This window comes from Cottoperca gobio, chromosome 4 (assembly GCF_900634415.1).
Source record: "Cottoperca gobio chromosome 4, fCotGob3.1, whole genome shotgun sequence".
Classification (NCBI taxonomy): domain Eukaryota; kingdom Metazoa; phylum Chordata; class Actinopteri; order Perciformes; family Bovichtidae; genus Cottoperca; species Cottoperca gobio.
Genome location: NC_041358.1, coordinates 12,324,296 through 12,338,695, shown reverse-complemented (window position 1 = coordinate 12,338,695; position 14,400 = coordinate 12,324,296). Strand labels below are relative to the sequence as shown.

The following is a 14,400-nucleotide window of genomic DNA, read 5'->3' as shown; positions in this document are numbered from 1 at the left end:
AGGATGATTGGAGCCCTAATGCATGCTTGGTAATTTTCTTATAATATATCTTCTTATAATTATAATTGATAACAATATGGGGAGGATACCAGGGATAACACATTTAGGTTACGGAGACATATGATAACACATCCAAACAATGTATTGTTATCATCAGCTGAATCAAAGTCTTTGTATTTGCCTGTTTAAGCAAATGTAGACCACATTTGTAGATCCTTTCACAGCCTAATATAAACACCAACTGTTCAAAATAAACTAAAAGTGTGTGTGTGTCTAAGAATCCTGAACCTGAGAAGCATGAAGTGACAGTATGAACAACAATCAAGGAGTCTGATGCTGATTTAATGGTTTTGTTTACCTGATATCCTTCATCCCCTGGCTCTCCACGCTCTCCTCGTTCTCCTGGGGGCCCCTGTGTAGACACAGATGCACACACATGAACACACATACTGTACACGCAGGCCTTCATCTATAGCCACAAAGCCTCAATTGAGCTGGGCAGCTACTTCAACACAGAGTCACTTCTAAGCGTATTGTGTAGATGTGACCTATGAGTCTGGATCTTTACTGGAGTCAAATGGAAAGGCGTAATTCCACCTTCAACCTTACTTTCAGGTTGTGGTTGCAGCAAGACACAGACTACCATTGTATTGCTCAAGCTATGTACTGCAATACTGTGCCAACTTGATAATCCAATACTACTCATATGGTAGGTTGCCATCTATGCCTTCCCGTAACCCTGACAGTTGATGCTATGTAAGCCTGTCTCAGTGCCACGTCCAGCGCTGAGAAGTGCGTCTCCAAATGCACAAGAGTCATGGTGCAGTATAACTGTGAGCTTTGCTGCGGTGCTAAGACTCCTGATCCGCTTTAGATATTAGTCTAAGATTTAATTTGTTTTCTTGTGTACAGAATCCTTGGAGGTAAATTAAGGTGAGTCATGGCCCTCATTGAAAGTATTTTTCTGCTCAAAGACACAACTGTTTTGTGTAAATGCACAGTGATGAAGCCTGTTTCAGTTTTAACAATAGAACATTTGTGTTCAGTGATGTGGTCAGAGCTCTTTTTTCATTACGAAACCGAAGCGAGGCAAATCTTTGTCTAACATACTTAGCTTGTTCATAGTCAGCCTATAATGAGCCAAAAAGATCTGAACCACACAGGTTGATAATCTGGGTCCATATGCATGACAGGTTTAAGAACAGAAACTGATTCATTATAGTCAATCTGGTGGGACAGAAATGAGTGTACTTGGTGTTAAAATCAGGAGTTGATCAGGATTAACTTTTACTTCCAGTGTCAATCCGGTATTTAAATAGCTTAGGCTAAACACAAGGAGTGTTAGGATCAGAAAAGAGAGTTAAAGGAAAGCAAGACCTACTGGTTCACCTAAGGGCCCTGGCAGTCCGGGGGTCTTATTGTCCTCGCCTGGATAACCCTGGAATGTAGCAAAAACACAATCACACGTGCAGGCGTAAGACTTTGAAACCGCCCAGTATATTGAAGTACATTAACACCGAATACACAAAAACAATTTCAAACACTAGTTCAAGTATCATATTACCTTTTCACCTTTAGGCCCTGGTGGTCCAATGGGCCCAAATGTGCCAATGTGACCCTAAAAGAAAAGAAAGATGATTATCATAGCTAACAAAGACGCCATACTTCTACTGGCTACAGCATGTCTCTTGGAGAAACATGAGTTCCTCTGTCAACACATTAATCACAACTGCTTAATTCAAACACAATTATTTGTGTCTCTTAAAAATGTGGGTTTTGGCACATACTCAGAAATCTCTCAGCAACGAGAGTCGAGTGTGACTGAGTCTGAGAGCTTTCATAAACAACCATACACATTCACAAAAAGAGACAAAATGAACTTGAGGTTACTTGTTCAAGTCGTACAACCTAAACCCACTGACGTTGGCATTGAGCAGGCTGTGGGGATTCCTGGGGAAATTAGCTTGTGGACTTCATCATGTTCAATTTCATCTCTTGTCTTTGTGCTGTTATATGTGTAGTATTTGTTCCTGGTATTTCATTGGATAATTAACAGTAAAGAGTAATGGGAAATGTAAGAATGGCAGGGATGATGTGTCCTCCACCAGACTCAAAGCAGGATGTCTGGAGCACATGCTAGGCTTACCTCACAAGGCTACCAGGGGAGGTGAGTGCTATGTTGAGTTGAGATCTGTATCTTAAGCATGTTTGAAGTTCCTTGAAGTAGGATTAAGTTTGATGGATAAACCTTGAACGGCTACATTTAACTTGTCCTAGATTTGAGGGGAATCCCGGATTTTCTACAAAAAGCTATTTGGATAATTTAGTAATCCTCGTCTGTAAGATATGAATGTAAACATGGTGGGATTTGCTAAGCCAAACTCCAGGTCAGTCAGGGTTTACTAAACTATCCAGTAAGAACTGTACTCTGTGTATGTAACGTAAAACAACAGATAGGAGATACTCACTGTGTATCCTGCCAGTCCTGGTTGTCCTTCTATCCCCATGACTCCAGGCCGACCCTGGAAGCAATGCAGAAAATGTAGATAAAATAAGACAGTGAATCAGTCCTAGCCGTATTGTTTGCTTTTTTATTTTGCTTCCTCAGCTAAATATAACCTTGGCCTCAAAGAGACACAAATGCAAACTGAATCTTGTGCCCAGAGTTGTTTTTTGACAGGGATATAAATCTTTTCTCCACAGCTATCACAACACAATTGTAGTGGTTTAGCTGAGAAAGGAGCAGACGAAAATACTGGGTGCTTTCCTCATGGCCTTTTCTTGCTTTGTCTTTGGCATTTGATGATTTGTTCTTAAAGTTTAGTAAATGTTTCTAGCCCATGACATGTAAGCAACAACCAAGTTGTTTTACTTTGTCTCTCGTTCCCCACGGTGTAAAACCGGCACTTTGACACCACTCCAGTCAGTTGAGAGGAAAAAGACCATTTCTGAGATTTCCCCAAACACCTTTTATCTTTCTTTTAATAATAAAAAAACTAATAATACTTTAACAGTATTATTTGACTACAAAAAGGATGCCAAACTGTGACTTCAGTTGGACTTTAATGTGATCACTTATCTCTGTACTAAAGTTCCAGTCTGATTCTGAGCATTAAGTGAGAGGAAAGACAGGAAGAATGGGAACTAACTGGTGTTCCTCGAGTTCCCCTGGCACCTTTCAGCCCCGGCTCGCCTGACTGGCCGATGTCTCCTCGTGTGCCGATCTCACCAACAAGACCTGGAGGACCTTTCTCTCCCTGGAAAGAGACATTGGGGGGTGAGAAACAACAACACAAACAAAAAGCCAGTGCTTTGATGCTGGTTGCAGTAAGTTGTTGACACAAGTTCTCAGAACTCCAGTCAACATCTTTACATCTGACACAAATGATAGCTCAGACAGCCAAAACATGATGACTCAGCAGTTCTCTGGAACCACTTGAACAACAAAGGGCCTCCTCTTGCTTCCTGCTGTTTCATTGTGGGGAAACACACTGTAGAGGAGAAGTGGTGGTGAACAAAGCCCTTACCTTCTTTCCGTGCCGTCCACTGTTCCCTGGGGGCCCTAGTTTTCCTTCTGGCCCCTGTAGCAGGAGACCCATTAAATGATTACCACAGTCATTACAAATCCTTTCTGTAAACAGAGGCATCGATAACTGCTGATTTATAAACACAAACCTGCCTTTCCTGATATTGCAGCATTTTTGTTTCTGACATTATGAGTGGCCAATTTTCTGCAGAGGTCATTAGCTTGTAGTCTACAACTTTTACCAGATTTGTCGGCTTACATGTTTGTAAACTGGGCAACACTGCTTTCTCTGAGCTTTGTATATGTGCCCTGAAGGTGCCGTCCTTCCTGACACCCGTACTTCATGCCCATAAAGACCTTTTGATAGGATCTGTAGCTCAAAACAAACAAGCAATGAGAAGAGACTGTGACTGACAACTATCATGCAGTGCTAAACAGCCACAATCTAGGACATTGTACTTTTTACTGCCACAGTAGCAAAAAGACCCTGTTTAAGAGAAGGCTGACCCCTACTGGGATACATGGGGCATTATTTGGTTAAGAGCACTTTTGTATTCTGCTTCGTTAGTTGCAGGTATTTAGGATTCTAAAGGTGTGTTTTATCTTGCCATATCCCAACAGCTGTATGTTCATGAACCATCAATCTCTTCAGCTCTCACATGAATAACCACTGTGAGGAACCAGACGAACCTGGTATGCAACAAACTGAATCTACCAGACTTTTTATTCAGTTCTAGTTTTCACTTTGACTGCTTTCAAGTGAGTCTTTTTTTTTCAAGTCAAAGTTTGGAAACATAAAATAAACTTACACGAAAGCCCTGTTTCCCAGGCCCTCCGGGTGGTCCTAGGGGCCCAGGGTCTCCTTCTATTCCTTTGTCCCCTGGCTCTCCGATTGGCCCTTTCTCACCAGGGTCAGCCTGACAGTGGGATAGACACCGAGAAAAAGAGGCAGAGCAGGGAAAAAAGAGTGAAAGACGGTTCAGTTATAAACAACATGTGACCATACATGAGAAAACATGGGAAATTCATGTTATTTTTGTAAGGGACATGTAGTGTTCAGGAGCTGACAAAATCTTTTAGAGACAGGGTTTTGTTTTCATTTCCTTTATTAAAAGACTTTACATCACATTCAAATCTAGAGTGAAATTGAGTGGATGGGTGTTCTTAGTGTATTGTGATAATATTTCACTATGACTTGAATTAACTCTTTTCAATACTGAACTATTCGACTGAATAGGTCTGCTGAAATCTCCCTTTTATTGTTGTCATGTGGAGAACCCTGCTACTCATTTTGAATGAGTGAAGTTAAGTTCACAAAAACAAGGCTGTGCCATGTTTACCTTGGCTCCATCTTTTCCTTGAGGGCCGTCTTCACCAGGGGGACCAGGAACACCCTACAAACACATCACCGTTTACAACAAAACCTCTTCACTGTTGTGAAAAGTGACACTGTGGCATTGTTATTTTCTCACTGATGGTAGCATCTCAAATCATGGACCAATAATAGAACTAACTGCACAGCTTATATAAGAAAATATGTATATTCATTATTTGGGTAAACCAACCCATTGCAAATGTTTAAAGTGGCCAATTATAGAACATGCTTAATTTTCAAGATCATCAACGTATGCAAATGTCATAATGTGGGATCATGTTGAGTGAGTACAGAGTAACTTAACACCAGTCTGAAAAGCAGTCTTTCACTGCCCTCTCTGGTTGAAACTTTCAAGGCAATTTCACCTCTGACCAAATCCAACATTACTGATGTGTGTAGTGCGGTGTGGTCAGAGGTGTGCTTTGTTGCAGCTGCAAACAGAACACCTGAACATCACTGCATTAGGGAGAGAAGGGAAACCTCAGAAGATCAACACTAACAAGATCATAAGGAGGTGTTAAGTTACTCTTTAAGCTCTATGACAGAAGATACGACATATTAACTGGATTTTCTTCTCTAATCGTGAGATTATTAAAAGGGGCAGTGCAAGAAGTTACATTTCAGGGACTATAACAAGAAGCGGATCCAAACTATTTTCCCCTTTCTTTAACATTGCGAGATCTGCGCTCTGCCTTTCTACTGTGTTGCAAATTGAATGTAAAAGGAAAGAACCACGTAACCTTGTCTATTGGAGCAACCATGTTAAAGAATGTTGAATATAGTTCTGTGGATGGAACAGTAAGATGAGACTCAGGAAGTCCAAGTGCTATTTATATAGTCCATCAGACAAAAACAATCTCATCGCTCTGCTTTCTTCGGACCGGGGGATTAGACATCCTCGTCAAAATGACAGGGAGTAAATATACGGCCGGGTTAAAGTTACCCAAACACAAGGAAGGAAGGGATTTGTGGGTTTGTTGCTGTTACTCACTCTCAATCCCTCCTGTCCCTGCTCCCCTTCAGCTCCTGGAGGCCCAACATCACCCTACAGGAACACAAAACACAACCCGGGGCTGTCAAAACACACAGATATGTGCATGCACAGTCCCTGACTTCCACCAACCATGGATACTTGAAGCAGAGGCAGTGATGACAATCAGTTGCCTAAGGCTAAAGTCACACTAAGTACAAATTGACTGAGCAAGGTCACGGCTTTTCACAATGCTGGAGGGAGGGACTGAAGTTTCACATGATAAATGCTTTCTAAGATGAATGGGTGGGAAAGGTGGTTGCAAAAAATGTGGCAAGGTCGTACTGACCTTTGACCCCGGCTCTCCGATCGCACCCGGTTCCCCCTCTGCACCAGGCCCGCCCTACAAAAGATGAGAAACAAAGGGCATGAGTCAGGTTTAGGTTATGTATTTGTACTGTATACATAGGAATGTGAACTATGATGAACTATAATGAATTGCTAAATAGTAACAAATATTTTAAGAAAAGTACTTCAGGTCCTTGCTCTCCATCAGGTCCATTCTCTCCAGTAGGTCCTTTGGGTCCCTGCAATAAAAAAGAAGCTCTCGCATATAATGGCAGAACAAACACATACAGTTGTACTGTATGTGTGAGTCTGTAGAGAATGAAAAGCTGATAACTGAGAATGCCTGGAGTAAAACTGAAGACCAGCCAAAGGCAAGATGAGACCCATAACATAAACCGTGCCTCTGGTGTTATTGGAACCTTCTACCCTAATAAATATTTGTATCTGATTGTTCGACATTCTTGATGCCCCTGAAGGGTTGGCTGATTTAAAGAAAAATCCCAAACTTGGAAACTAATCCAAGAAGGGAAGCACAAAAACGCAATACACTTTTAAATAACGCCTTCTTTTCCCTCTCAAACGGCTCAATGTCTCGTAATGTGCAACAAAAGAGCTTCTGAAGTGTTTGTTAAATATTTCCAACCCTGACAGCTTCTTTCACAGGAAACTTTGGTTAGAATAATGATTCTTTACAGATTCCAGACAAGTTTTTGTTTACAGTTTCCTGAAACAACCACATCAATGTAACCGACATTACTTACTGGTTCACCGTGGGGTCCCCTCTCCCCAGCGCTGCCTGGAATACCAGCTTTACCCTGTTAACACACACAGTCATGAGCTCAGCGTAGCCTCCGTCATTCATTTATGTGATCACAGAGAAAAAGTATGAGAAAGCTTGACTTTGGCCCTGTCCTCTTTTCATCATTATCATCATCATTAGCAACTAAAGCACAAACATAATGACCGAGTCTAATAGTCAGTGCTGCCGAATGCCTACAGACAGATTGGGTTTCCTGCGATGTCAGACCTCTGTGTAGTCCAAACATTGCGTTGCCAAGTTTAGACAAGACACCCTAATTTGAAACAGTGTTTAGTCCAACATTACTTTTGCGTGTGAGAGATAACTTGTTGTTCCAAACACTGAAATGAATGTGATTAAAGTTTGATGAGATAGCTATGCATTCAGCAGAATCAACCATTGGCTGTAGAATATACATTGGTTTACAACTATGTTGGTTTACAAAACTGCAATCTAATTCATGATAATTAGCACTCAAATAACTTTTGCGTAGATCTGTTAAAAAAAGAAAATCTTAAATGTGTGCAAAGCTGTTTAAATAAGGTCTTTAAAGAATGAGAATGAATCAATTGAACAAAATGGAAAATAAAGGAGCAGAAAAAAAATTTCACAGCTCACCCAAGAGCCATCGAGAGTTAATTGTCAAAAGAGGGATTGATGAACAAATATTTAAGGAAAACAATAACATTTATGGAAACTACAGTATAATAAATGCTTTGTGATAACCACTATCACTGACAACTGCATTAACTGCAACATGTGCATTCAGCAATGAACTTAAAGGGCTCTGACATCATAGATAACAAAATGCTTTTTAGACAAAACCACTCGATGATTTTTAATCATAGAAAATAGAAACGGTGAGGAATAATGCATTATCAATTATGAGGCACATTTTATCAGACACAAGATGGCGCTGTGGTTCCAGAGGTGGACGAGAGAAAAGCTACACCCCTCTACTGTATCTGTTAAATGTGCATTATGTTTGTCAAAGCAGTGAGGGTAATGCTAGTGGGAAGGATGTGAAGGGAGTAGATGCTCTTCATTTAACATTAAGTGCATAAGCATAAGTGCATCTCAACTAGATTTTTTGTTTGTCTGATCAGAGTAATTACAAACAACCCTGAAATGTCAAATGTTAAACCAACAGATGATTGGAGAAGCAGCTCCTTTTTCAGTGGAAAATAACACTAGCCAAACAACTGAGTCCAAAAGTGATTAAGCATGCAGGTGATAGGGCTTTTCTCTGACTGGGGACCTTCCTTTGTAAGTCCGGCCAAAAATGGATGAAACACACTGCACAATAAGAAACATGCTGTGGATATAATGACCATCTCTTCACTATTGGAACAGCACACTTGGATCTGCTTTTGAATCTGTTCTTGATTCGTTTTTGTTTGCATGTTTCTACCATCTGTGGAACATCAGCTATTTCATCCTTTCGCAATTCAAAAGCATATAAATACTACCATCCATCACTTTTTTTTATGGTAAAAAAGGGAAAAAACAAGTGTCTGCTGGCAAACTGGAGTTCTAAAGCTGCCAAAAGTATGTCTGTTGTGTGGCACTAAAGCAAAACACTGTAGTCAATGTGTGTCCTACATCGTATTCATAACTGCTGAATAGACTAAACCTCTCCTCTGGGATTGTTAAAGTCTCATCTTAAGTGGAGCCTAACCAATAAATCATCTGGCTGATGTTGTCGACCATTATTAGCTAGATACATTGGTAAGAGCACACATGTAAGCGGATAAGTTAATAAGAAATGGCAGTAAAAACAAAATGCCAAAGATATGTTTGTGATATTTGTGGAAACAGTTTCATCATTACAAAATCTGTCCACCAGAGAGCACTGACCTACAATACTCCATAAATACAGTATGTTGGTCACAGTTCTTTCAATAACAAACATAAAACAATAAACATAAACAAATAAACTCACTCACTTACTCAAAGCATCGTCAACGGTTTTAAAATCAGGCACAAAGCATATGAACAATTACTCATTATTTCTTAAATACAGAAGCAGGAAATGCAGCCAAGTTTCAGTAATGTCCGTAAGCTGTTTTTTATCAAAACTGTCAGTCCAGGGCGTCCCGGTAGCTCAACCGGTAGCACAGGCGTCCCATATACAAAGGCTGAGTCCTTGCCACAGCAGCCACTGGTTCGAGTCTGACCTGTGGCCATTTGCTGTATGTCGTTCCCCTTCTCTCTCCCCCCCCTTTTACAATCTGCACTTCACTATCATATAGGCATGAAAAGCCTGAAGTATGTAAGTAGTAAAAAAAAAAAAAACTGTCAGTCCTTACAAATGTATGTTAGCACTGTACACTGAATGAATACCTCACACATCAAGTGAAGTAATTTTTATTCATATAAGCCAATACCACAAATTTGCCTCAGGGGGCTTTACAATCTATACCGCATACGATACACTCTGCTTTGTTTTTTTCGACCCTCGCTTCAAATAAAGAAAAGCTCCCCAAAGAAACTCCTTCAACTGGGAAAAAAATGGAAGAAACCTCAGGAAGAGCAAGTGAGGAGTGATCCTGTTCCAGGACAGAGCGACAACACAGACACCAGTGGAATAAGGGGGGGAATACATGCACATATGTTTTGATTATGAGCCTGAAAACATAGCTCAAGTGGTTTCCTTCAACAACATCCTCTTGGGTGACTTTATAGGTGCACACGCTTTAAAGTTATAATTATATATATTACAGGTGAAAAGAAGATGTGGAAATGTTTTACAAGTGCTTCTTGCTAAAGTGAAGAGGATAATTAAAGCTCTGAACGAGACATTGAGCAGTCGGCAGTCAGTTAAGCATTACTTACATTCTTCCCAGGAGGGCCTCTCTCTCCTGGACTGCCAGCCTTGCCCTTCAAAAGAAAAAATCATTATTTAATTGATTAACATGCAGTTTCTATCAACCCAACTGATTTCAACTTATTTTGAGAAAGATAACGGCAACATATTAATCTTCCATGTCTGATTATTGATTTTGTATGTGCTGGGTTTTGCAACATACAATTATGTGTCTGTACACATTTCCCTGCAGCTCATTAAGAGGGAGCAGTGATATCAGTATCCTGATTAATGTATAGGCTTCCTAGATGTTTAGATTTCATGTTGAAACAGAGGCGTAAAGGAGTGTGTTGGTAATCTGTCCAGAAGCATTTGAATGATTCAGCAGCACTACAGAAACACTTTATATGTGTATAAATGTTATGGCCCTGACATTAACGTGTTTTATGGAAACACATTTGTTGTTAATTGCTTTGCCAAGAGTTCAGATCCATAAGGGTTTTAAAGATGTTGATGTGAGTTGAACCTACTGTCATCAGCTCATACATTTCTCAAAATGAATCCTTTGATAATCTATTATATAAATATTAATGTGACAAGTATGTTTGACACATAAGAGCCTCTGTGAAAATATTACCAGTATCACTTCTAAATCAATGGTGATGGACGTCAATTACAAATCTATCAACAAATGCACCTAAGGAGGCATCATATACAAACACACAAGCATACATATGCATGCACATGACATGCCCACACCTAGAATGTCTGTGCTGATATATACTTGTACACTTTTGGAAAATTGTAGATTGCACTTAGAAACCCTCTTTATAAGCACAAGGCATCACACACGCAAACCTGAAGCTGGATTGCATTTCACTCATCTAGATCAGTTCAATACAAAGTTAATGTTCATCCTGCTACTTCTCAGCAGATTAAGCTCAAATTGCATCCCCACAAGCCGGCAGCGCAACATAATGAGTGCATTTGGGTTTAACATGATACAGAGGCGAAAAGACAAAGGCCCACTCTGCAAATAAAAACTGATTAAAGGCTCACCGAGCTTCTACAGAGGCCCGAGGGTATTGCTAGCTGTGGTAATGTCTTTTCCATGAGGTGACTGTGCACCTTCAAAAGCGATGTGCATGTTAACCTAGCTGCTTCAGGAGGATGCCTTTTTTATGACAATGATTATTCTTGGCTTTGGATGAATGAGGGCAAATAATAAGCCTTCACATTTCTTAAGAGCGTGAAGCCTTCATCCAGAAATGTATTACACATAAAACATTTACAGCATCATAACCATTCAGCAGGTACCTCACAAGTGTTTTTAATAATTTGAGTATACACTTTGTAGCTTGTTATTTACTGGCAATTGCTTTGTTCCTGTCTTACTCTTACACACGATAGAATAGGATGAAAGACATATTCATTTAAAGCTGACTCACTGTGAATCCTGGCTCTCCTTTTTGTCCAATGTCGCCCCTTTCACCCTGCAAAGAAAACGAGTGACACATTTTTGAAGGCATTAGACAAAGAAAAAGAATCAGAGGGACTAATGGAAAAAAAAACATGAATATAATTTCACAAAAGCAGTTTTCTTAAATGTATCAGATCATTCCAGCGGAGTACACACCAGTACACCATTTTCACATTAACATGGTGATGTTTCCCACAGGGAGGTGTGCATGTTTACCTTGGTGCCCTCAGGGCCTGGTTCTCCCAGTGGGCCGTCTGGACCCCGGGGTCCCTATGCGACAGCAACATGAGACACACCTTTGAACATCACTCAACAAAGAATGAGCAGTACACACATTTACCATCAAAGCATCATACACAAGTGGACATATAGGAAACTCTGAAATAACACCAACAACAAAGTAATTAGTCTGTATTCTTCATCTACTTGGGGGGTTTTCCGCCCTGATGCCACAGCTTACCTCTCTCACAAACATTACAGGGTTTGTTTCAGCATTGTAGCACCACCACACAGGTAGGGTGACAGATAACTAAATACAACAAGACCACCCTTCTTCCCTCCTGTCCACTCATTCAGGACTTTTCCACTTTTTATCTGTCGCTGCCATCTCGTCTCCCCTCTTTTATATCTCCAGCTTTGACGGCCCTCTATCAGCCTCTGGCTATCAGTCACACTCCCATCTCTCTCAGTTCACTCTGCAGTCTTTGAGCTTCCAGCCGGACAAACCGGGCTTTATCTTTCTCACTCTTTTTTCCTTCCTTTAGTTCATATCCGTCTACAATCTTGGTATAAAGGTCATTAAGGCAATCGTTTCTGCCAAGGGACCAATGCTACTGTAATTTATTGTCCATCATTGTTAGCGTTTTACTGATTTATTTTAATAAGTTAACTGTAAGTAGTCATAAAAATTAAAATAAATTAAAAAAACAGCAATGTTATTAAGCAATGTGCACATACTGAATAACTACTTTGAAACTTTGAACTGCAGAGATGTAGCCAATTCAACAACTGCTTATTCACAAGTAATAACTCACATTATGACACAACACTTTGTCTACAGGCATTTCTGGAGCAGGTGAGGTGCATTTCACTGTGAGTGATTATTAGATGGGGAAGAGGAATCAGAGATAGATAGATTACATGTGAGGGAAGCAATCATTTTTCATAATCCAGAGGAGGCATTGATGGTTTTCCCACAACGTCAAAAAATGCAGGTGTGTGCCAACTAGGGCAGGTGGACGTCATACAATTCAGCTCCAGGATATGACTTGTTCTCAGAGGGTAAAATGATAAGAATGAGCGATAAGCTGTGCAGCAGATGAATTTGTCTTCATTCATGTTATCGACACACCGCAGTGTTGATAAAGGATTTGTGTTTATTTCTGACATCTTTTTGAGAAAACAAATGCTAGCAGCGGGACATGTGACTTTTGTTCAAATTATTTGCTTTCGCAATTTTCCCTGGTCCACAATGGATAATATGCCGAACCACAGAAGAGGAAGAGGGAGGATTTGACAGTAACTATATCTCAACTCAGCGAGACAGGAAAGTTAAAAGGAGGACCTTCCAGGATGTGCTGCTGCTTAACATTGCCAACCTTCATTTTGCTTCCTAAGGCAACACAAACTCATTTTAAAGATGAACATTGTCAAGATCAAACCTCCTTTGTCTGTTCTGACCGGGTAGAATATATAATCAACGTGATGCACCTCAGCTGCTGCTACTGCTAGATTTAAGTTGAAATTCTGCAAAGCTGTAAAGACGCCTGACCACAATTAAAATCATAAATCTATCTTCACCTGAACGTGTCAGTCCCCTCTCAGCCACACGATGTCTCAGCAGCATTACCACACCATCTCCATTTGACATCACCATAATGTTTTTCAACATGTGATTCAAGGAGCTTAGGAAACTATTGTAAATGCACCTATAAATAAGCATGGGCCAAGTGGAAGGACAAACACGTGTCTTTCTATTGCTGTAACCTTCGGTTTGTGGGAATGGAGCTGTGATGTGAAACAGACAACCAAGGGGTCTGATAAGTGAAGTGTTCATGAGATGTTGAATTCAAATAGGCTCACATTAACATACAAAGGACTCGTACAACTAATATCACGGAAGTATAGACAGCTCTTACCCTCCTGCCTTTGGACCCAGCGATGCCTGGACTACCCATCTGCCCCTGTGGACCCTGTGAGAAAAAACAAGACATAAAGATTGGGAAATCGTAGTCAGTGTGCATATTTACACAAACTATAGGGTAGAACCTCTCTGTGTATCTTTTAGCCCACTTCAACACTAGTCCTAATAGAAGTACTACAAAGCAGAACTACTGAACAATCTGCCAGTTAAGACATACTGTTTACACAGGTCTAGACTAAATTGTGGGAAAGAATTAAACTGATATATGTTGATGTATATGCTATATATAAGAGTACGTTCCTCCAACACAGTTATAATTAATCCTTTAATTTAGGTGTTTATAATATCCAGCCAGGACAGAGTATAGAAGATGAGAGTTAATCCATCCAAGCATCTCAGTCCATTAAGTGCCAATGTGTGTATGACTCAATACAAAATGCAGAGGCAGCAACATAAACCTCAGCAAAAGGAGTTAATGAAAAGCCAATAACCGTATCTGGAGGAGTGCAAGGTCCGAGCCAATCTTTTCAATGCGTACAGTAATTATTGATTTACATGTGATCATCCAGATGCAAACTGTCACTATTTGTTATTACATAGTAGTGACGAGGGTATGACACTTACAGATGCTCCTTGCATGCCAATGTCCCCTGGACTTCCCGGCAACCCTGGATAGCCCTTTCACCAACACAGAAATAACAAACATTACAGAAGGACAGACAAGATGAAACCGTGTCACTGTTCAACGCCATCTGCTACATGGGTAATAAAAGAGTTTACTATTATATACATTATTCTCTCTCTATGCTGCATTCGTGCTCCAGGAGTTTAACAATGATTAGTGTGGAGAAATAGCACAGCAGCAGTGCAGGATTGTGGAGTAAAACGTGCTTACATCTGTAACTGGAAAGGATTGAGACTGTGTTTTCATATTACATTGTTTTAAGATTATG

General features: G+C 40.3%; 1 protein-coding gene across 1 annotated transcript in view; it reads right to left on the bottom strand.

Annotated features, from left to right (window-relative positions):
- Window positions 1–14,400, bottom strand: part of col24a1 (collagen type XXIV alpha 1 chain) — an 81,471-nt gene that overhangs the window by 13,450 nt on the left and 53,621 nt on the right. The window contains 17 exon segments of the mRNA XM_029430505.1: window positions 359–412; window positions 1,382–1,438; window positions 1,565–1,618; window positions 2,469–2,522; window positions 3,150–3,257; window positions 3,528–3,581; window positions 4,336–4,443; window positions 4,867–4,920; window positions 5,893–5,946; window positions 6,221–6,274; window positions 6,405–6,458; window positions 6,981–7,034; window positions 9,854–9,898; window positions 11,273–11,317; window positions 11,521–11,574; window positions 13,443–13,496; window positions 14,072–14,125. Coding sequence (XP_029286365.1) covers window positions 359–412; window positions 1,382–1,438; window positions 1,565–1,618; window positions 2,469–2,522; window positions 3,150–3,257; window positions 3,528–3,581; window positions 4,336–4,443; window positions 4,867–4,920; window positions 5,893–5,946; window positions 6,221–6,274; window positions 6,405–6,458; window positions 6,981–7,034; window positions 9,854–9,898; window positions 11,273–11,317; window positions 11,521–11,574; window positions 13,443–13,496; window positions 14,072–14,125 — 1,011 coding nt within the window.